Consider the following 17,786-nt stretch of genomic DNA (forward strand, 5'->3'; position numbering starts at 1 on the left):
TAATCCCCGAACCAAATGGTGGACACCAGAGGTGAAGGGAGCCACCAGGCTGAAGAAGGAGTCCTATCGGGCTTGGTTAGCCTGTGGGACTCCGGAGGCAGCCGACAGGTATCGACAGGCCAAGCGGAATGCGGCTCGGGCAGTGGCTGAAGCAAAAACTCGGGTGTGGGAGGAGTTCGGAGAGGCCATGGAAAAAGACTTTCGGACTGCCTCGAAGAGATTCTGGCAAACCGTCAGACGTCTCAGGAGGGGAAAGCGGTGCTCTACCTGCACTGTGTATAGTGCTGGCGGAGCGCTGCTGACGTCGACTGAGAAAATTGTCAGGCGGTGGAAGGAATACTTCGAGGACCTCCTTAATCCCACTGACACGTCTTCCGAGGAGGAAGCAGAGTCTGGGGATGAGGGGAATGACCCGCCAATTTCCGGGGGCGAGGTCACTGAGGCAGTTAAACAACTCCTTGGTGGCAGAGCCCCTGGTGTTGATGAGGTCCGCCCCGAGTTCCTGAAGGCTCTGGACGTTGTAGGGCTGTCCTGGTTGACACGCCTCTGCAATGTTGCGTGGAGATCAGGGGCAGTACCTGTGGACTGGCAGACCGGGGTGGTGGTCCCCATCTTTAAGAAAGGGGACCGGAGGGTGTGTTCCAACTACAGGGGGATCACACTCCTCAGCCTCCCTGGGAAAGTCTATGCCAGGGTGCTGGAGGGGAGAGTTCGTCCGTTAGTCGAACCTCGGATACAGGAGGAACAATGCGGTTTTCGTCCTGGTCGCGGAACACTGGACCAGCTCTTTATCCTCTCCAGGATACTTGAGGGTGCATGGGAGTTTGCCCAACCAGTCTACATGTGTTTTGTGGACTTGGAGAAGGCATTCGACCGTGTCCATCGGGGTGTCCTGTGGGAGGTGTTGCGGGAATATGGGGTGTCTGGCCCATTGCTACGGGCCATTCGATCCCTATACAACCGTTGCAAGAGCTTGGTTCGCATTGCCGGCAATAAGTCGGACTCGTACCCGGTGGGTGATGGGCTTCGCCAGGGCTGCCCTTTGTCTCCGGTTCTGTTCATAATTTTTATGGACAGGATTTCTAGGCGCAGCCAAGTGGCGGAGGGCTTTCGCTTTGGTGGCCTCAGAATCTCATCTCTGATTTTTGCAGATGATGTGGTTCTGTTGGCTTCATCGGGTGAAGGCCTCCAGCTCGCACTGGAACGGTTCGCAGCCGAGTGTGAAGCAGCGGGAATGAGGATCAGCACCTCCAAATCTCAGGCCATGGTTCTCAGCCGGAAAAGGGTGGAGTGCCCACTCCGGGTCGGGGATGAGTTCCTGCCACAAGTGGAGGAGTTCAAGTATCTCGGGGTCTTGTTCGCGAGTGATGGGAGAAGGGAGCCGGAGATCGATAGACGGATTGGGGCTGCAGCTGCAGTAATGCGGACGCTGCACCGGTCCGTCGTGGTGAAGAGGGAGCTGAGTATAAAAGCGAAGCTCTCAATTTACCGGTCGATCTACGTCCCTACCCTCACCTATGGCCACGAGCTGTGGGTAGTGACCGAAAGAACGAGATCGCGGATACAAGCGGCAGAAATGAGCTTCCTCCGAAGGGTGGCTGGCCTCTCCCTTAGAGATAGGGTGAGAAGTTCGGCCATCCGGGAGGGGCTCAGAGTAGAGCAGCTGCTGCTCCACATCGAAAGGAGCCAGCTGAGGTGGTTCGGGCATCTGACAAGGATGCCCCCTGGGCGCCTCCTGGGTGAGGTGTTCCAGGCATGTCCCACCGGGAGGAGGCCCCGGGGCAGACCCAGGACACGCTGGAGAGATTATATCTCTCGGCTGGCCTGGGAACGCCTTGGTATTCCCCCGGACAAGCTGGAGGAGGTGGCTGGGGAGAGGGAGGTCTGGGCCTCTTTGCTTAGGCTGCTGCCCCCGCGACCCGGCGGATGAAGATGGATGGATGGATGGATGGATGGATGGATGGATGGATGGATGGATAGTAAAATATTTGTAACTTTTCATATTTAAAACATGTTAAATTTAAATATAAATGTTAAATGTTAAATCTAAATAATATATTTAAATCTAAATGTTAAATCTAAATATTATATTTAAATCTAAATATTACATTTAAATGTTAAATCTAAATGTTAAATTTAGATTTAACATTTAGATCTAACATGTAACATTTAGATTTAACATTTAGATTTAATAGTTAACATTTAGATTTAATATTTAGCATTTAGATTTAACATTTGAAATTGTGTTTCTAATATGAAAAGTTACAAATATTTTACTAAATGTTGTGAAAAATGAGTCAAAAAAACATGTTTTTGTAAGGTTTTGAGCTAATTGTGGAAAAATGTTGCCGTTAATTTCAGCATGTTTCACTTTACAAATGGCGCCCCATATGCAAGCCTTAACCAACACCGCTACCCTGTCGTACAAATATGGTCATTAAAAAAAAAAAACTAACATGAAATTGACCAAAACACTAATCTTGAAGCTTCACATTGTGAAGACATAAAACTACTGGTTGACATCACCATAGATACATTGTACAAATAAAGTAACCAGGACCTGAACATCAACCTAAATCTTTTATAAACAATGCAGTTCATGGCAGGGACTTTAGGAGCTAACTTCAAAAACTACATTTAGTGAGTTTACTTGGGTTCATCACATGTATTTATATAATATAAATGCAAAAGCTTGCTAGATTTATGTATGAAGTATAAATGTCAGAAAACTCCTCTTATTTATGTGAAAAATTGGTCATACAAGCCATTATACCGACTCATAAAACCTGTTGCTGTATGTCTCCAAACAGAAGGAAGATTATCTTAACTGATTTACAGTTTTTAAAATTTACTGTCCTCCTGTTGACTGACACACACAAGTACAGCACATAATGCTATAACATTTCATGCTAGGGGCACTACGTGTAACTGATATCACCTTTTGTTGCTTGTGTGTTTGTGTGTGTGTGCGTGCTGTCAGTGTGCTCATTGGCAGGAAATGGAGCTGAGAGTGTTGATTGTGCCTTTGGATAGGGACTGAGTGACATGAGAAGAATGGTGGCGGCTGGATTTTCGAGGGATGGGGGCTGTTGTTATGGAGCCCTGGGGCAGACTGAAAGACGTGTTTTGACATGTGGCTCTTAACTCCTGTAATCCAGCTTGATCTGACCGCTTTACACAGCCAAACACCTACTGTATTTTTCAATTTATCATAACAAGCATAAACAGAGCAAGAAAGGAACCTTTCTAAGCCACAGTCTAGTTAGTCAGATTTACCAGTCTTAATACTTGGTATGCACCTGGTGTACTTGGCAGGCTACACCAGGTGCATGTTTATATGCTTGAAGCACAAATGTTGTTTTAGCATCATTTAGTGTTAAGGTGCCAGATGAAATTAGACCCTAAAACACATGCTCCAGAGCTGTAAAACATTTTTTTACATACAAATTATTGCTGTATTCATGTTAAAGAAATATTATAACTACCATGTGTAACCCAGGACCATGGCTGGACTTTAACATACAACATTTTAATTAATTAATGAAAAAGAAACACATTGTTAAAAGAGACATTAAAGCTCCAAAAACAATCAAGAACAGCTTTTTATTTCAGCTTTTTATTTATTTTTTTATTTCTATCTGGGCTAAAATTTCAGAGGTTCATGTAGTTTCAGAGTCTGTGTTTGCCCAACCTTGTTTGAAATACTTTTCATACAAAGTCAAAAAAAGAAAACCATGTTGAGGTGATGGGTCAAAAGAAATGATTGTGACATATGGTGTCTCTGACTGCTCTTCCATCTTGTATGTCCGTGGGAGGGTCAGGATGTTCATGGTTTGGATCACTGCTGTTTGGTTCAGAAGGACAGTGTTCTCCTCTAATTGTGGCAATGTTGTGAAGAATCACACATGCCACAATAATGTCACATGCCCTTTCTGGGGTGACCCTGAGTCTTTGCAGGCACTGGAACCGGGCCTTAAGCATTCCGATAGTCATTTCAACTCTGGCTCTTGTCCTGCAATTAGCCAGATTATATCGCTGCTGTGGGCCCGGTTCAGGGTCAGAGTAAGGGGTAAGCAAATAGGGTAAACATGGATACCCCCTATCACCAAGCAAGTAGCCAGTGAACTCTCCTAAGACAGAAGGATACACTTCAGTTCAAATGTCCCTGAAGCAATTGGTCTTTATATATTTTAAAGTATTTTCAACTCACCATGTCCAAATTTTGTGCTCAGTGTACATTCACGGAATATTTGTGAGTCATGGACAGAGCCTGGCCACTTGGCTTCCACATTTGTGATAATGTTGGCAGCATCACATATGATCTTCACAGTGCAGAGAACACAAATTAGCATCCATTACTATGATGAAATAATTTGTTAGTTTGAAATGCTACAGGGAACTATGTACCTGTACATTAATGCTGTGGAAAGACTTCCTGTTCACATAGTCTCCTTCATTTACTGAAGGAGCAATGATTGGAATGTGAGTGCCATCTATACAGCCAATCACGCCTGGGAACCCTGAAAATAAATGTAAAATTTAAGTAGTAGTTCAAGTATCACCACATCATAAATTAAGTTTTGGTCATCCTGATACCTGCAATTTTGTGGCATCCCTCTTTGATGAATCTTGTGGGTCTGTGACCGGGGAACACCACAAACGTGTACAGGAGACGTTTCAGTGCAACTGTAACATTCCTGACTGCCCGACAGACGGTAGCCTTGGAAACGTGCTCAGCTTCACCAATATTATACAGAAAGCTCCACTCTGCGGAGAATTTGGGCTTCACGATCTACTGGCTCTTCAAGGAAGGGACACGCCATGTCTGACACTTCCTACTGTCAGGTTTCCGACAAAGGGGCGGAGACAGTCAGGGTTAGTTGTAGTAAACCTGCTAGGGGGCAGGTTAGCTTCACGGCGTGTGTCGTCATAGTGACTCACTCAGGCTTCAGCTGAACTCGCTTTGTGAAACCGAAAACCCAGAGTTTTCGTTAACTCAGGGTATACTTACTCAGTTTTTCCACTAAACCGGCTTCCTGAAACAGGGCCCAGGAGTAAGAGCTGACGTTTTTCCCTTTATGTACACAGACCTGTGACTTTGACTCAGAGAACAGCAGTAAGAGCTGAGTACAGAACTGAGGTTCAAGTTACTTAAAAATAGTAATTAGTTACTAATTATTCCTCTAAGAATGCAACTGTTACTTTACTGATTACTTATTTTCAAAAGTAATTAGTTACTTTTTAAAAACATGATATGCAACTGAATACATAATAAAGGAACAGACCTTCAGCTCAATTTTATTTTTGAGCTGACTACACCCACACATAAGCTACAAGTGCTACAAAACACTTGTTTTACTTTATTTGTTGTTTTCTATGTTATTTTCTATACTCAGAGTTAAGTATACTCGTATGGAGGCATGTGACACACGACACAGGAGCTCTAGTTTTACACTACAACTTTATTCACCTCCAAACATGAACTGAGCATATTGCGCCCAAACACAACAGAACCCTTCCTCCCAGCTTGGGTGTGAGTGGAGCCCTCTAGTGGGTCGCCACACACAACCCGACCGGTGAAACCGCTCGCACATCCTGTTAGCCTGTGGGTGGTATGCCGTGGTGCGGTGGACCGTGACCCCCAGGCCGTCAGCCATGGCGGACCAAAGTTCCAACACAAACTGAGGGCCTCTGTAAGAGGTATTGTCAGCAGGGGGACCAAAACGCGAAACCCACATGGACACAAACGCCCTGGCCACCACCTCAGCTGTCGTGGAAGCCAGGAGAACCACTTCCAGCCACCTGGTGATGCGATCCACCACAGTAAAAAGGTGTGTGAAACCCTGCGACTGTGGGAGCGGTCCGACCAAATCGACGTGCACATGGTCGAAACGCCTACCAGGTACGCGGAAAGGTTCGAGGGGCGCCTGAGTGTACCTGTGGACCTTCGAGCATTGGCACGGAACACATGCAGCAGCCCAACCCGTAGACATTGCCATTTTACCTTTTAAAGCAGCATAGAGCGGTTGTAACAGGTGAGCAGCCCAGGGAAGGAAAGAATTATAAAAACTGACCATCCCCAGGTACTCCTGTAACGCTTTAACCGAGGCTGGACGCGGAAAAGCTGCGACAGCTTGAATCCTGTCCGGCAACGGGACCACACCGTCAGTGGAGATGCAGTGCCCCAGGAAATCCAGGACCGGCAAACCAAACTGGCACTTCGACGGGTTGATGATCAGACCATGCTCTGCTAAACACTGGAAAACCTGGCGCAGATGAGATTTGTGCTGTCCCGCCGAGCCGCTGGCCACCAATATGTCATCCAGGTAGACAAAAACGTGAGGTAGTCCGCACAAAACAGAGTCCATAAGTCGCTGAAAGGTCTGGGCGGCACCTTTCGGTCGCCACCACCCGTCTGGCTTGGGCACCATGTGAAGTGTAGAGGCCCAGGCACTGTTCAAGTGCTGCACAATGCCCAGGCGCTCCATAGCCGCGAACTCCTCCCGAGCGACAGACAATTTTGCGGGGTCGAACACCGGGGGTCTGACCGCTCAACTCCGTGTTTTGCTGCCGCGCTGTAGAAATTAGGAGTTGACAGTGACGGAAACTCTAAAAGCGAATGCTGAAACACGTCTCCAGAGGCCACTAAATTGGCCTGGATGAGGGGGTCGGCGGCCTGGGTAAAACAGGGTAGTGAAAAGAACGACAGAGCGTCGTTGAAACGTCTGTGGGCAACATCGACTAACAGCCCATGGGCACAAAGGAAATCGGCGCCTAAGATAGGCACAGACAACAACAAAGTTCCACTAGAATTCCCTGCTGTGGAAACTAACAGTCACTAACCTTTCTCCATAAGTTGCAATAGGAGAACCGTTAGCCGCAATCAGCCTGCCACTAAACGGTCCGTGGCGGTGGGCGGGATGAGGCTCTTCTGGGAGCCACAGTCCACCAGAAAACAGCGCCCGGAGCGTGAGTCTTCAATGAAGAGCAGCCTTTCCATATGATCAGCGACTGCGGTCAGCGACTGCGGTCAGCGACTGCGGTCAGCGACTGCGGTCAGCGACTGCGGCCACCACAGCGCGGTGGCAGCCTCATTTCCCTGAGCCGGAAAAAGAGCAGGGTGGCAGGCAGCGACGTGCTCCGGCACCAAAACGCTGATGGTAGAAACAAAAATCTTCCCCGCCGTGCCGCTGCGTAGCGATTCCTGCCATCAGCACCAGCTCGTCCGCTCCGGAGAAGGTTGATGGGGGTGTCGCCGGCGGGGCGTGCACTCCGAACATGCGGGAGACCAGCAGGATGTGATCCGCCTCTTCAGCCAACATTTTTCTTGTAAAACAAAGGGGGGCCTAGCAAAAAAAGTTTGGGAACCACTGAATTAACCTAACCTAACTCTAATAACTGCATGCTTTTTAACTGTGGTCAACTCAAAGTGATGTCAGTACTTTCAAGCTTTAAACGCTGCTTGGTCGTACTCTCTCCCGCACTCCATATTATCCTTTTTTGATGTACACACATCTGTTGCTGCCACGGGCGTCGCACGCTCGTACATCATTATCATTAGATATTCTCACAAACAAAATCACGGTTTAGTAATGCAGTAAGACAGCGTGCCTACGGGAAAGTAACAGTAATCTAATTACGTTTTTGCAATAGTAATCCATTACTTTACTCGTTACTTGAAAAAAGTAATGGGACTGCCCATCTCTGCTGAGGAAACATTTGATGTGATGTTGACTAATTTGAAAACAGTATGAAAGGAGGAGATGGTGGGTTCCAAAGCAGCTTGCAGCTGTGCAGACGAGAGCAATTTATTTAGGGGGGCCCGTAATGACATTTGCCAATTAGATGTATATGAGGGCTTTGGCTGATTTTGGCTTCCATTGGAGCTGGACTTGATTTTATGGCCTGCAAACACTGTGTTTGATTTCTGTATAAATCAAATATTTGGTGGCTTTTCAGTGTAAGTGACATTATTAGTAGAGATGGCACGATACCATTTTTTTATGTCCGATACCGATACCGATATCATAAATTTGGATATCTGCCGATACCGATATGAATCCGATATAGTGTTTTTTAATCAACAAAACTGTTTTTTAAATATCTTGCTGCATTTTGTATAAGTTCATACTCAAGTTTAAAACAACAACTACACTAAAGCTATTCTGTTATACCTGTATGCAAAAAAAATGTTTCATAGTTCAGCAATACTGATCAATCTAATAAACTTAAACCTACACCATCCTCCCTATTCTGGTATTTTAAAGAGTACTTAGCATATATATTAAGCAACCTAACTAATAGGGTTCCAACTCCCAGCAACAATAAAAATAAATAAATAAAAAATAGGGAACCACCCCTCACGCTCCACCTCATGATGCTTAATCGACGTAATCAACCTTAATTTGATGCAGTGTGGAAAAAAAAATGCACAGAAATCAATTATTTTTCAAGAAATATTAAATAGATTCAACATCTTTCTTCAACAAAATTGCAGACTGCACAGATGGTACCTTCCCAAAGGAAAAAGTACTATAGCTTACTAGGGTATATATATATATATATATATATATATATATATATATATATATTAGACTTAATAGTTACTATATACAGTAATGGACTTCTATTCATTTTGCATCAAATTAAAACTTTGGCTGTCAGATAATTATTTATTAAAAGCTAGACATTTTAAATGAGAATAAGAAAGAAAAGTATGTCTTTGTGCCTCCTTTTCCCTGTTAATGCCCTATCAGCCCCCCTGGCTAAACTTTGCTAGATCCGCCCCTGCACAGTTACCAGCCGTCAGCTACGTAGAAAAAGATCCTCGAGTAGAAAGTAATATTAAATAAATTCTAACAACAGCTTATCAAGCTTAAACGTGCTGCTGTTGTTCAGCCGCTGGTTTCCTCTTTCTGGTGCAAAGTGGGCCAAAAGCAAACAAGAGAGACGTACTCCCGACAGAAAAGCCGATCAGCTGATCGTTAAGCAGTTTCATGATTGAAGTAGCAGCAAGAAGAGGCAGTCGTTTGTTAAGCTTAACGCAGGAATGCTTTACAAACATTCAGAGATGGACTTACACACTTGCTTTACTTCTCTCGGGGATAACTTTGTCGGAGATGAAATGCCAGGTTGCTAGCGAAGCTCCACATGCTATCCAGACCACCGACAGGTCCCGCATGCCACAGCCGCTCTATCACGTGATGCATACTGCTCCGACGTGCTAACGTTCTGAGGTGAGTTACGGCGTGTTGCGAGTTTTGTGAGGTGCTTTCGTGATATTTAATGGATCGGATTACATTTTTTATTTTTCTCCGATATCCGATCCAGTAATTTAGGTCAGTATCGGACCGATACCGATACGTAATATCGGATCGGTCCATCTCTAATTATTAGTAGGGTTTCTTTACCCCACGAAAGGAACCAGCTTCTGTCAAGTGTCCTTGGGTGCCTCTAGCCCCCAGAGCTAAGAACCAGTGCACCTTACGAATCAGATCTGAGCAGGAGCATGTGGTTAATGGCTAAGAATACACATGGAAAAGTAACAAGGTGACAAACCATTGTGCCACTGTTTACTTGCAAGTGCCACACACACTCGCACACATATCTACAGCTCTATCCTCCACTCTACTCACACTTCCTCTCTCTCTCGGGTGCTTTCTGGGTAATGTCGAGTGACACGTTTTAAGCTGGAACTGTCAGCCCTGTGCATGTACCACTGAATGGCAGGGCCATTGAACGCCAGTGACAGATATATGCATACACATACACTTAATTTTACAATCCATACATACATACCCCCCCCTCCCCCGTTACTGTCACTGGAATACTTCAGAGAGGCCTCAGTCCAATTTGTACTCAGATAGCATCTGCGCACACACACTAACCCAAACCATCCATAAGAAGTAAGCACGTGGTGTCATGTGCAGACAATCGCAAACACAGAGCTGACCTTGGTTGTTATAAGGCCCCCGTTTCTGTGCGTGCTTGCGTATATTCGTTCATGAAACATTATCTACCATCACCCCACCACTTCTTCTCGTTTGCTCCTATCAGCACTCAGATCTTCTCTCTCTGTCAGCTGTGAAGCAGTCAGCAGCGCGTCCAGCCAGCCAAAAGTGGAGAGAAGAAGGAGGAGGAAAAAAAATCTGGAACATGATGCTCGGCGCTGTCAGGAATCTCTTCTTCGCTGACATTTGGATTTACACATCTCATTTTCTTGAGTGACAAAGTACATAAACACACGCTTCAAGTTGAGGAGCTTGGCAAGCTGCTCCCTTCCAGCGCACACACTCATGCAGACACACACACACGCATACATCCATACAGCCCTCACCATTTTTATTTTTTTTTGGGATGAATTTAAGAAAGGGGAGGGGGACAAGACATCTAGTCTTTGATCCATGCAGCTCGTGTAGTCTCGCTATGCTAGTGATGAGCGATGAGTCAAGTCAGATGGGGGATTTTTTTTTTCATTTGGAGCGTTACAGACGGTGGTAATAGGGAGGGGGAGTTAGCCGCAGGCTGCCTTTGTCCTACATAGGACTTCTCCAAGACTCCAACCAAACTGTGTGCGTACAGGAAGTGGCTCGGCCTGAGCCTCAACCAACCCGCTTCCTTCATCGTGTCCTCCTGCCTGCTGACAGCTTAAATGATGAGGTGACACACACCTGTCAACTGTGAGCCTGACACACCCTGACAGAAATACACAAACATCAGAGTGTGTGTGTGTGTGTGTGTGTGTGTGTGTGTGTGTGTGTGTGTGTGTGTGTGTGTGTGTGTGTGTGTGTGTGTGAACCAGAATTTAAGAACACAACTGCCCTGACCTGTATTTACACAGGAAGCAGCTGTGGCACACCTGAGAGCACAGTTTCATCTTCATTTTCCTGCAGGATTACTCAGCTTATGTTTGACACTCTGACTATAAATCAGTCATGACTGTCTGGCTAACACCCTGACAGCTACAAAATCACCTGTAAGTCTATTTGCGAATGCCAGGAATGTGACTTGCTGTTGAAGCTGTACACAAAGTGCACAATAAAGCTGTCAAAGTTATAAACAGTGTGGCAGGGCTCTGAACAAGACTTGGCCCTGTAAAGTTTGTGTAGCGTTGATATAATGGTTAGCTCAAATGTCAGGCAAGTGTTGTCACTTTGTGCAATTGGATGTCAGCTGGTCTGATGCTGTAAATGTTCTTTTGTTTTATCTGGCCTACTCTCAACAGTCTCCATTCAGCTCAGTGCGGCTCAGTATGGTGGACAGGCAAAAACTGCTATGTTTTCCATTCATTTTATTATAATCTTTGCATGAAATCTTAACATCCCTTTTCACTTTGTGAGAGAAATTCAGATTGTTTGAATTAAGTGACCCTCTAAAATTACATTTTAAAATATCTAGTGTAGTGCAAAAGTTAAACTGTGATTCTTTGTAGTGACCTGCAGGGGGCGATTCTGGTAGTTGAAAATAAGTTTTTTTGTATTGAAGTGTTGGCCCTAGGCTCCCTTGATTTGTGGCTAAGGTGGTAATGGTTAAATCACCTAGCAACTCCACAAACCAGTGGGGGGTGACATCAGGACGGCTACATCCACTCATACAGTCTATGGTGTGGAGGAGCATTCTGGACCCTGGGAAAATGCCATATATATATATATATATATATATATATATATATATATATATATATATATATATATATATATATATATATATATAGTTTCACTCCAAGTCCAGCACCCTGAGGCTGTACGCTAAGCGGAAGGAAGGGGGCCAGGGACTGGTGAGTGTCAGCACCACAGTCCAGGATGAGACAACAAACATCCAAGAATACATTGGGAAGATGGCCCCAACTGACCGAGTGCTCAGTGAATACCTCAGGCAGCAGAAACCCAAGAAAGAGGAGGGTAGAGATAGAGGAGGTGGCTGATATCCAGAAATCCTACCAGTGGCTGGACAAAGCTGGACTGAAAGACAGCACAGAGGCACTAATCATGGCAGCACAAGAACAAGCTCTGAGTACAAGATCCATAGAGGCTGGGGTCTATCACACCAGGCAAGACCCCAGGTGCAGGCTGTGTAAAGATGCCCCAGAGACAATCCAGCACATAACAGCAGGGTGCAAGATGCTAGCAGGCAAGGCATACATGGAACGCCATAACCAAGTGGCCGGCATAGTGTACAGGAACATCTGTGCCGAGTATAACCTGGAAGTCCCAAGGTCAAAATGGGAGATGCCCCCAAGGGTGGTGGAGAATGACCGAGCTAAGATCCTGTGGGACTTCCAGATACAGACGGACAAAATGGTGGTGGCTAACCAACCGGACATAGTGGTGGTAGACAAACAGAAGAAGACGGCCGTAGTGATCGATGTAGCGGTTCCGAATGACAGCAATATCAGGAAGAAGGAACACGAGAAGCTAGAGAAATACCAAGGGCTCAGAGAAGAGCTCGAGAGGATGTGGAGGATGAAGGTAACGGTGGTCCCCGTGGTAATCAGAGCACTAGGTGCGGTGACTCCCAAGCTAGGCCAGTGGCTCCAGCAGATCCCAGGAACAACATCCGAGATCTCTGTCCAGAAGAGTGCAGTCCTAGGAGCATCTAAGATACTGAGCAGGACCCTCAAGCTCCTAGGCCTCTGGTAGAGGACCCGAGCTTGAAGGATAAACCGCCTGCAGGGGCGAGATGGGAATTTTGTGTTTAGATATATATATATATATATAACTATGTGCTGCAAAAGCACACAACAAAAGTGCAAACACAATAGAAATAGAAAAAAAAGTTCAAAAAGCAACTGTTTTGGGGGAGACAATAACATGACAGCAGAGCTACAGAAGTGATGCTTACAGTAAACACTAATAACGTGCAGGTTTCTACAGTGTCATATGAATCATGTGATTAAAACACATATTTCTCATAGCACTGATGAATCATTTGCTTGTTTTGAGCATGGATCAGTGCAATCCTTCACGTTTTGGTCATTTCCGTAGCTGTTCAGTCACGTTAACGTCCTCCCAAAAACTCTTCCATTGTGTCTTGTGAGTTAGTTTTTATTTTTACTTCCATTGTGGGGTTTTCTATTTCTGTTGGATTTAATTCAGCTACTGGTATGTTTTGTGTGTGTGTGTGTGTGTGTGTGTGTGTGTGTGTGTGTGTGTGTGTGTGTGTGTGTGTGTGTGTGTGTGTGTGTGTGTGCTTTTGCAGCATTTCTTTGTAGTTGTAGTGCATTTGAAATCTCACAGCCAGCGTACATTTTATTAAACATGAGTTACTACAATGTTGAATTCAGGGTATCTCTAAAAAAATATGAGAAATTGTAATGGTCTTCGGCTGAATGTCTGTAACAGGAAAACTTGGAAATTTATTTGCAAACCTACTTTTCTTTTTTCTTTTTTTAAGAAGTGAAGCGCGTTTTGTGGCACGCGTGTCATCTCCTTAGTTTATTTAAAGCTAGTAGCCCTTACCATCAAAGGTAAATATTGTTGTGTTGAACAAATTATGCTGACACATTAAACAAGGTTTTTTTGAATGGTAAAAACTCAACGAGGGCACAGTTATTGCCACTCCACTTCTGTTTATCATAAGCCTTTTAGATGTTCTCTGGTATTAAACAAGGCAACAACAGCTTCAAGGAAGCACTGGACATGAATGCTGACATGATGTGAATGTCTTCAGCAATAATTTCCCAGTAGATGCTTCTAGCATATGTAATTTGTATAAAAATAGTCTCAGTGGGCTGCGGTCTGTGTTCAGATCTTGCTATACCCTTAGGCTCCCATGAAATTGAGATCTGCTGGTTACTCAGCAGACTCGCTGCACCAGCACAGGGAGAGAAAATCCAGAATCTGATAAGTAAACAATGGAGCCAGAGAAACTGAGATAAACAGAAAATTCACTACAAAAATACGTGGCTTTTTCACATTTCTGCAGCTTCTTATTTTCTGGTTTAGCTTGGCTTGCACATACTAGCTCAAACTGGTCTTCTTAAGCAACATTACATTGAAGCAAAACATTGAGGCATGGTGCATGACTTTTTTCTGCATGACTGCAGAACAACTGGCTTCCTCAGTCCAACCAGTTTCATTCAACCATTTCCCCATCTCATTCACTCAAGTGTGAAAATTGGCCTCGCAGTAGAAGCTAGGTGAACTGATAGCTTTTTTGTCTTTTACTGTTTTTTAGCACCATGAAGCAACTTGCATGAGAGTGAGTGAATGAGAGTTAATTCATCCAAGCCAGAGACCTTATCAAATCAGAGTTAGTAAGACGAATGCATGTTTGCATACAATAATATGAGAACATGAGAACTAAGTTAGTGACATGTGTAAGTCTGGACAGGGTTACAAATTCATTTCTAGGGCTTTGGGACTCCAGCGAACCACAGAGACAACCATTATCTACAAATGTTGGAAATTTTGAACAATGACGAACCTTCTCAGGAGCAGCCGGCCTACCAAAATTACTCCAAGAGCACATCAACAACTCATCCAGGAGGTTGCAATAGAATCCAGAACAATATCCAAAGAACTGCAGGCCTCACTTGCCTCAGTTAATGACAGAGTTCATGATTCAACAATAAGAAAGAGACTGGGCAAAAATGGCATCCGTGGGAGAGTTCTGAGGAGAAAGCGGCTGCTGACCAATGTTAATTTTAAAAAATCTACATGGAAGATCTACAAAGAAGAGTGAACCAAAATCTACTTTATAGTGACAGAAAGACTCATTGAGCATTATCACAAACACTTGATTACAATTCTTGCTGCCAAGAGTGGCACAGCCAGTTATTGGGTTTAGGCGGCAGCTGCTTTTTCACACTGTGTAGGTTTGGACAACTTTTTTCTCTTATTAAATGAAATCATCATTTAAAAATGTTTTATATTTACTAAGGTTATATTTTTGTAATATTAAATTTTGTTTGATGACATTTGATTTGAGGAAACTTATAAGTGTGACAAATAGCGGGGCAAATAGTTTCACAGCAATGGTTTTACCAGTCTGGACCCCTGCATTACTCTCACATGAAGACCATATGATTAAGTGGTATTAATGTTGTGTTTTTTTCTACTCAAGTGAGCCCTGAAAGTACTTTCTACCAAAAAATGTCATTCACACAATCACACAAACATTCATGTAGCCCAGGACAATACATCACAAATCTTCCACATGATAAAGAAATGCTGCTGCAGTAAATAAAAGGTATCTTTGGGTTTAAATTATACAAAGTAAATGAGTAAAATTATGGAACTTAAATAGTTTGGTGTATTATGAATAGCCATGTGGGAGGGCTTCATCAATAGGAAAAGGTGTAAAACTTATAAATACAAATACAATTAAAAGTCGAACATTTCTGTTCTCCATCACATTTTCCAAAGCTATCCAGTGGCCCAGATTAGAGTCTTTCCTGGGCTGATTCTGGCCCCCAGGCCTTATGTTTGACACCCTTGCTGCTGTAGGAGGAGTAGCAATTCATGTGACATGGACAGACAACAGATGCCATGCGATGGCTTGAGCTCGTTGGTTCTTTGGCGGGACGAGCCAAAATTTGCTGTAAACAGTTAATGCAATGTTTCTTTTTTTAACCACGTGAATTAAAGCTAAACATCTGCACTCCAAAAGCATCTTGACTGCGACGGTGTAAAAAAATGTTGGCACTGCCCAAATACTTATGAACTTAATTGTATGTATGATGCAGTTATAAACTTGTTATGAACCCCCTGCACTGAAAAAAATGTTTTGTTCAATTTACTCAATTTTTTTATGACAAGTGGTTGCACGAAATAAATTTGTTTGAATCCAGAAATATTTTTTAAGTACACTGAATTTAATTTAAGCGAGTAAAACCAACATATATTTTTAAGCTACTTTAACTTAACTGTTGTGGATACGTCTTAGTCAAATATTATTAGTAAGTCCAACTAAGGTAGTGTTAAATGTACCAGAATAATTTGTTTCCTTTACACTTATGTCCCAAACTTATATTCAAATCAATCAAATTGTTAATTTCTCTCTATTTCAATTAAGTTAAGTTTACTTAAAAAATATTGCTTACCCTGATTTGTAGTTTTTAAAAACGTCAATAATGAAAACTACAACATTCTTTCACATCATTTATTAATGCAAAATTTGTTGCAAACAGAATAAGAATCCACATCTCTAAGGGAAATTGCTGCAATTTGTATAATACAAATTACAAAACTTTTGCCTATGAACTAGTAGCTTTAAAAAGCTGTATTCAAACAAAACAGAAACAACAGACAAGAGAAATGTTAACCAATGTTTCTCTTCCTCTAAAAAAGAAAAACAAACAAACAAACTCCTTACATAAAAGAATAAAACACTACCAGTAGTATAATGTATCACAATTAGAAACTGATGCATCCACAAACTAACCAGTTTCAGACTTGCTGTTCTGCGATCCATATTTAGAAATTGCATTTTAATAAGGTAATTAGACTTAAAATTAAACTTGTGTTTTCCTTACTGCTTATTGACCACTGTCTTTCCATTCTAGTCCTTCCTTGAAGATTCTGAATGTTTTACATATTTTCTGACCTAACATACTCGCTTCAAAACAATTAATAGTCTTTAAAGTGTTACCAGTGTGGTAATCATGAATGGTTTTTTTTGTTTTTTTTTATCCGGTTGAGTTAACACTGATTATACGCAGGGCAGCAGCTATAACTGAATAATTACAAAGTTGCTCTTCAAGCTACTCAAATGTACCACACGTGAAACATTCATTATTGAAAGTTAAAATGTTCAATCGAAACATAACACAGAACAAATGATGGTTGTACAAGAGTTTCACTCCTATTCACAAGAGCACCAGTCATTGGTAATTTACATAACAGCATTCTCTTGATGTGTGGTTTTAGAAATCTTCCTATCCAGTAGCAATTTTGTTCTTCAGCCCAAAGACTTTGGGGGAGAGCTTTTCACCATCGAATCCCATCAACACTTTCTAAATGAATTCATAATAGTCCTTCAATTCCTTGGGGAAGGCTAGGTTTAGTGCATAGATTACTCCAAGCATCAATGCACAAGCTTGGGCCAGAGATCCAATGTTGTCCATGACTATCTCCCCTTCAACAAATATTCCAATGTCATCATAATGTCCATTTTGTCCATCCTCCCTGTTGATGACATAAATGCCCATGGTGTGCTTCTTCAGGTCTCTCTGGATATCATCTCCTTCAATGTCCTAAACATTTAATAAAAAGGTAAAAGAAAAAACAATTAACTCTACAATTAAATTCCAATCTAGTCGTTTGTGTGTGTGTGTGTGTGTGTGTGTGTGTGTGTGTGTGTGTAATACACACACACACAGATATCTATCTAAAAAGTGTGTGTATAGATGACTTGCTTACAATGACTTAAATGACTTACAAAGAACTCCCGAATAAGGCTTCCGTCCTCTTCACCAAGGTAGAGGCAAAGTGCCCTGAGAACTGCTTCCCTTTTCACTTTAACATCACTTTCAGCCTGTTTAAAGAGAGTTGCTGATTAAACCAATTTGGAAAAAAGAACAATGTCTGACATTCGCAATAAGTAAATTTTATCATATGTCAGTTCAAACATAGTAAATAAAATTTATATATGAAATTTCAAAATTTAGATTGCTTGGCTGGTCACCTAAAACGGCTTATTGGACTCACCAGTGACCTGCCACTTAAGACAAAAGAAATCCAAATAGAATTTGCAATATTCAGATTTACCTCTTGCATGATCTGCAAGTGGTGGGCAAGTTTCTGCCCAGAAACACCGCCCTTCTTCTGGAAAACTGTCATCAACTG

The 17,786-nt window shown here is 43.1% G+C and overlaps 1 protein-coding gene across 1 annotated transcript; it reads right to left on the bottom strand.

Moving 5' to 3' along the window:
* Window positions 1-16,087: 16,087 nt before the first annotated feature.
* LOC146696412 (uncharacterized) lies at window positions 16,088-17,786 on the bottom strand. The gene is made up of 3 exons (XM_085474533.1): window positions 17,709-17,786; window positions 17,380-17,475; window positions 16,088-17,194 (listed from the first exon to the last, which is right to left on the bottom strand). The coding sequence occupies exons 1-3, from the start codon at window positions 17,778-17,780 to the stop codon at window positions 16,955-16,957; spliced, it is 408 nt and encodes a 135-aa protein (XP_085330659.1). The 5' UTR covers window positions 17,781-17,786; the 3' UTR covers window positions 16,088-16,954.

Source organism: Copadichromis virginalis, linkage group LG12 (assembly GCF_057382275.1).
Source record: "Copadichromis virginalis isolate Kocher_CV1m ecotype Utaka linkage group LG12, C_Virginalis_male_GT1.1, whole genome shotgun sequence".
Classification (NCBI taxonomy): Eukaryota; Metazoa; Chordata; class Actinopteri; order Cichliformes; family Cichlidae; genus Copadichromis; species Copadichromis virginalis.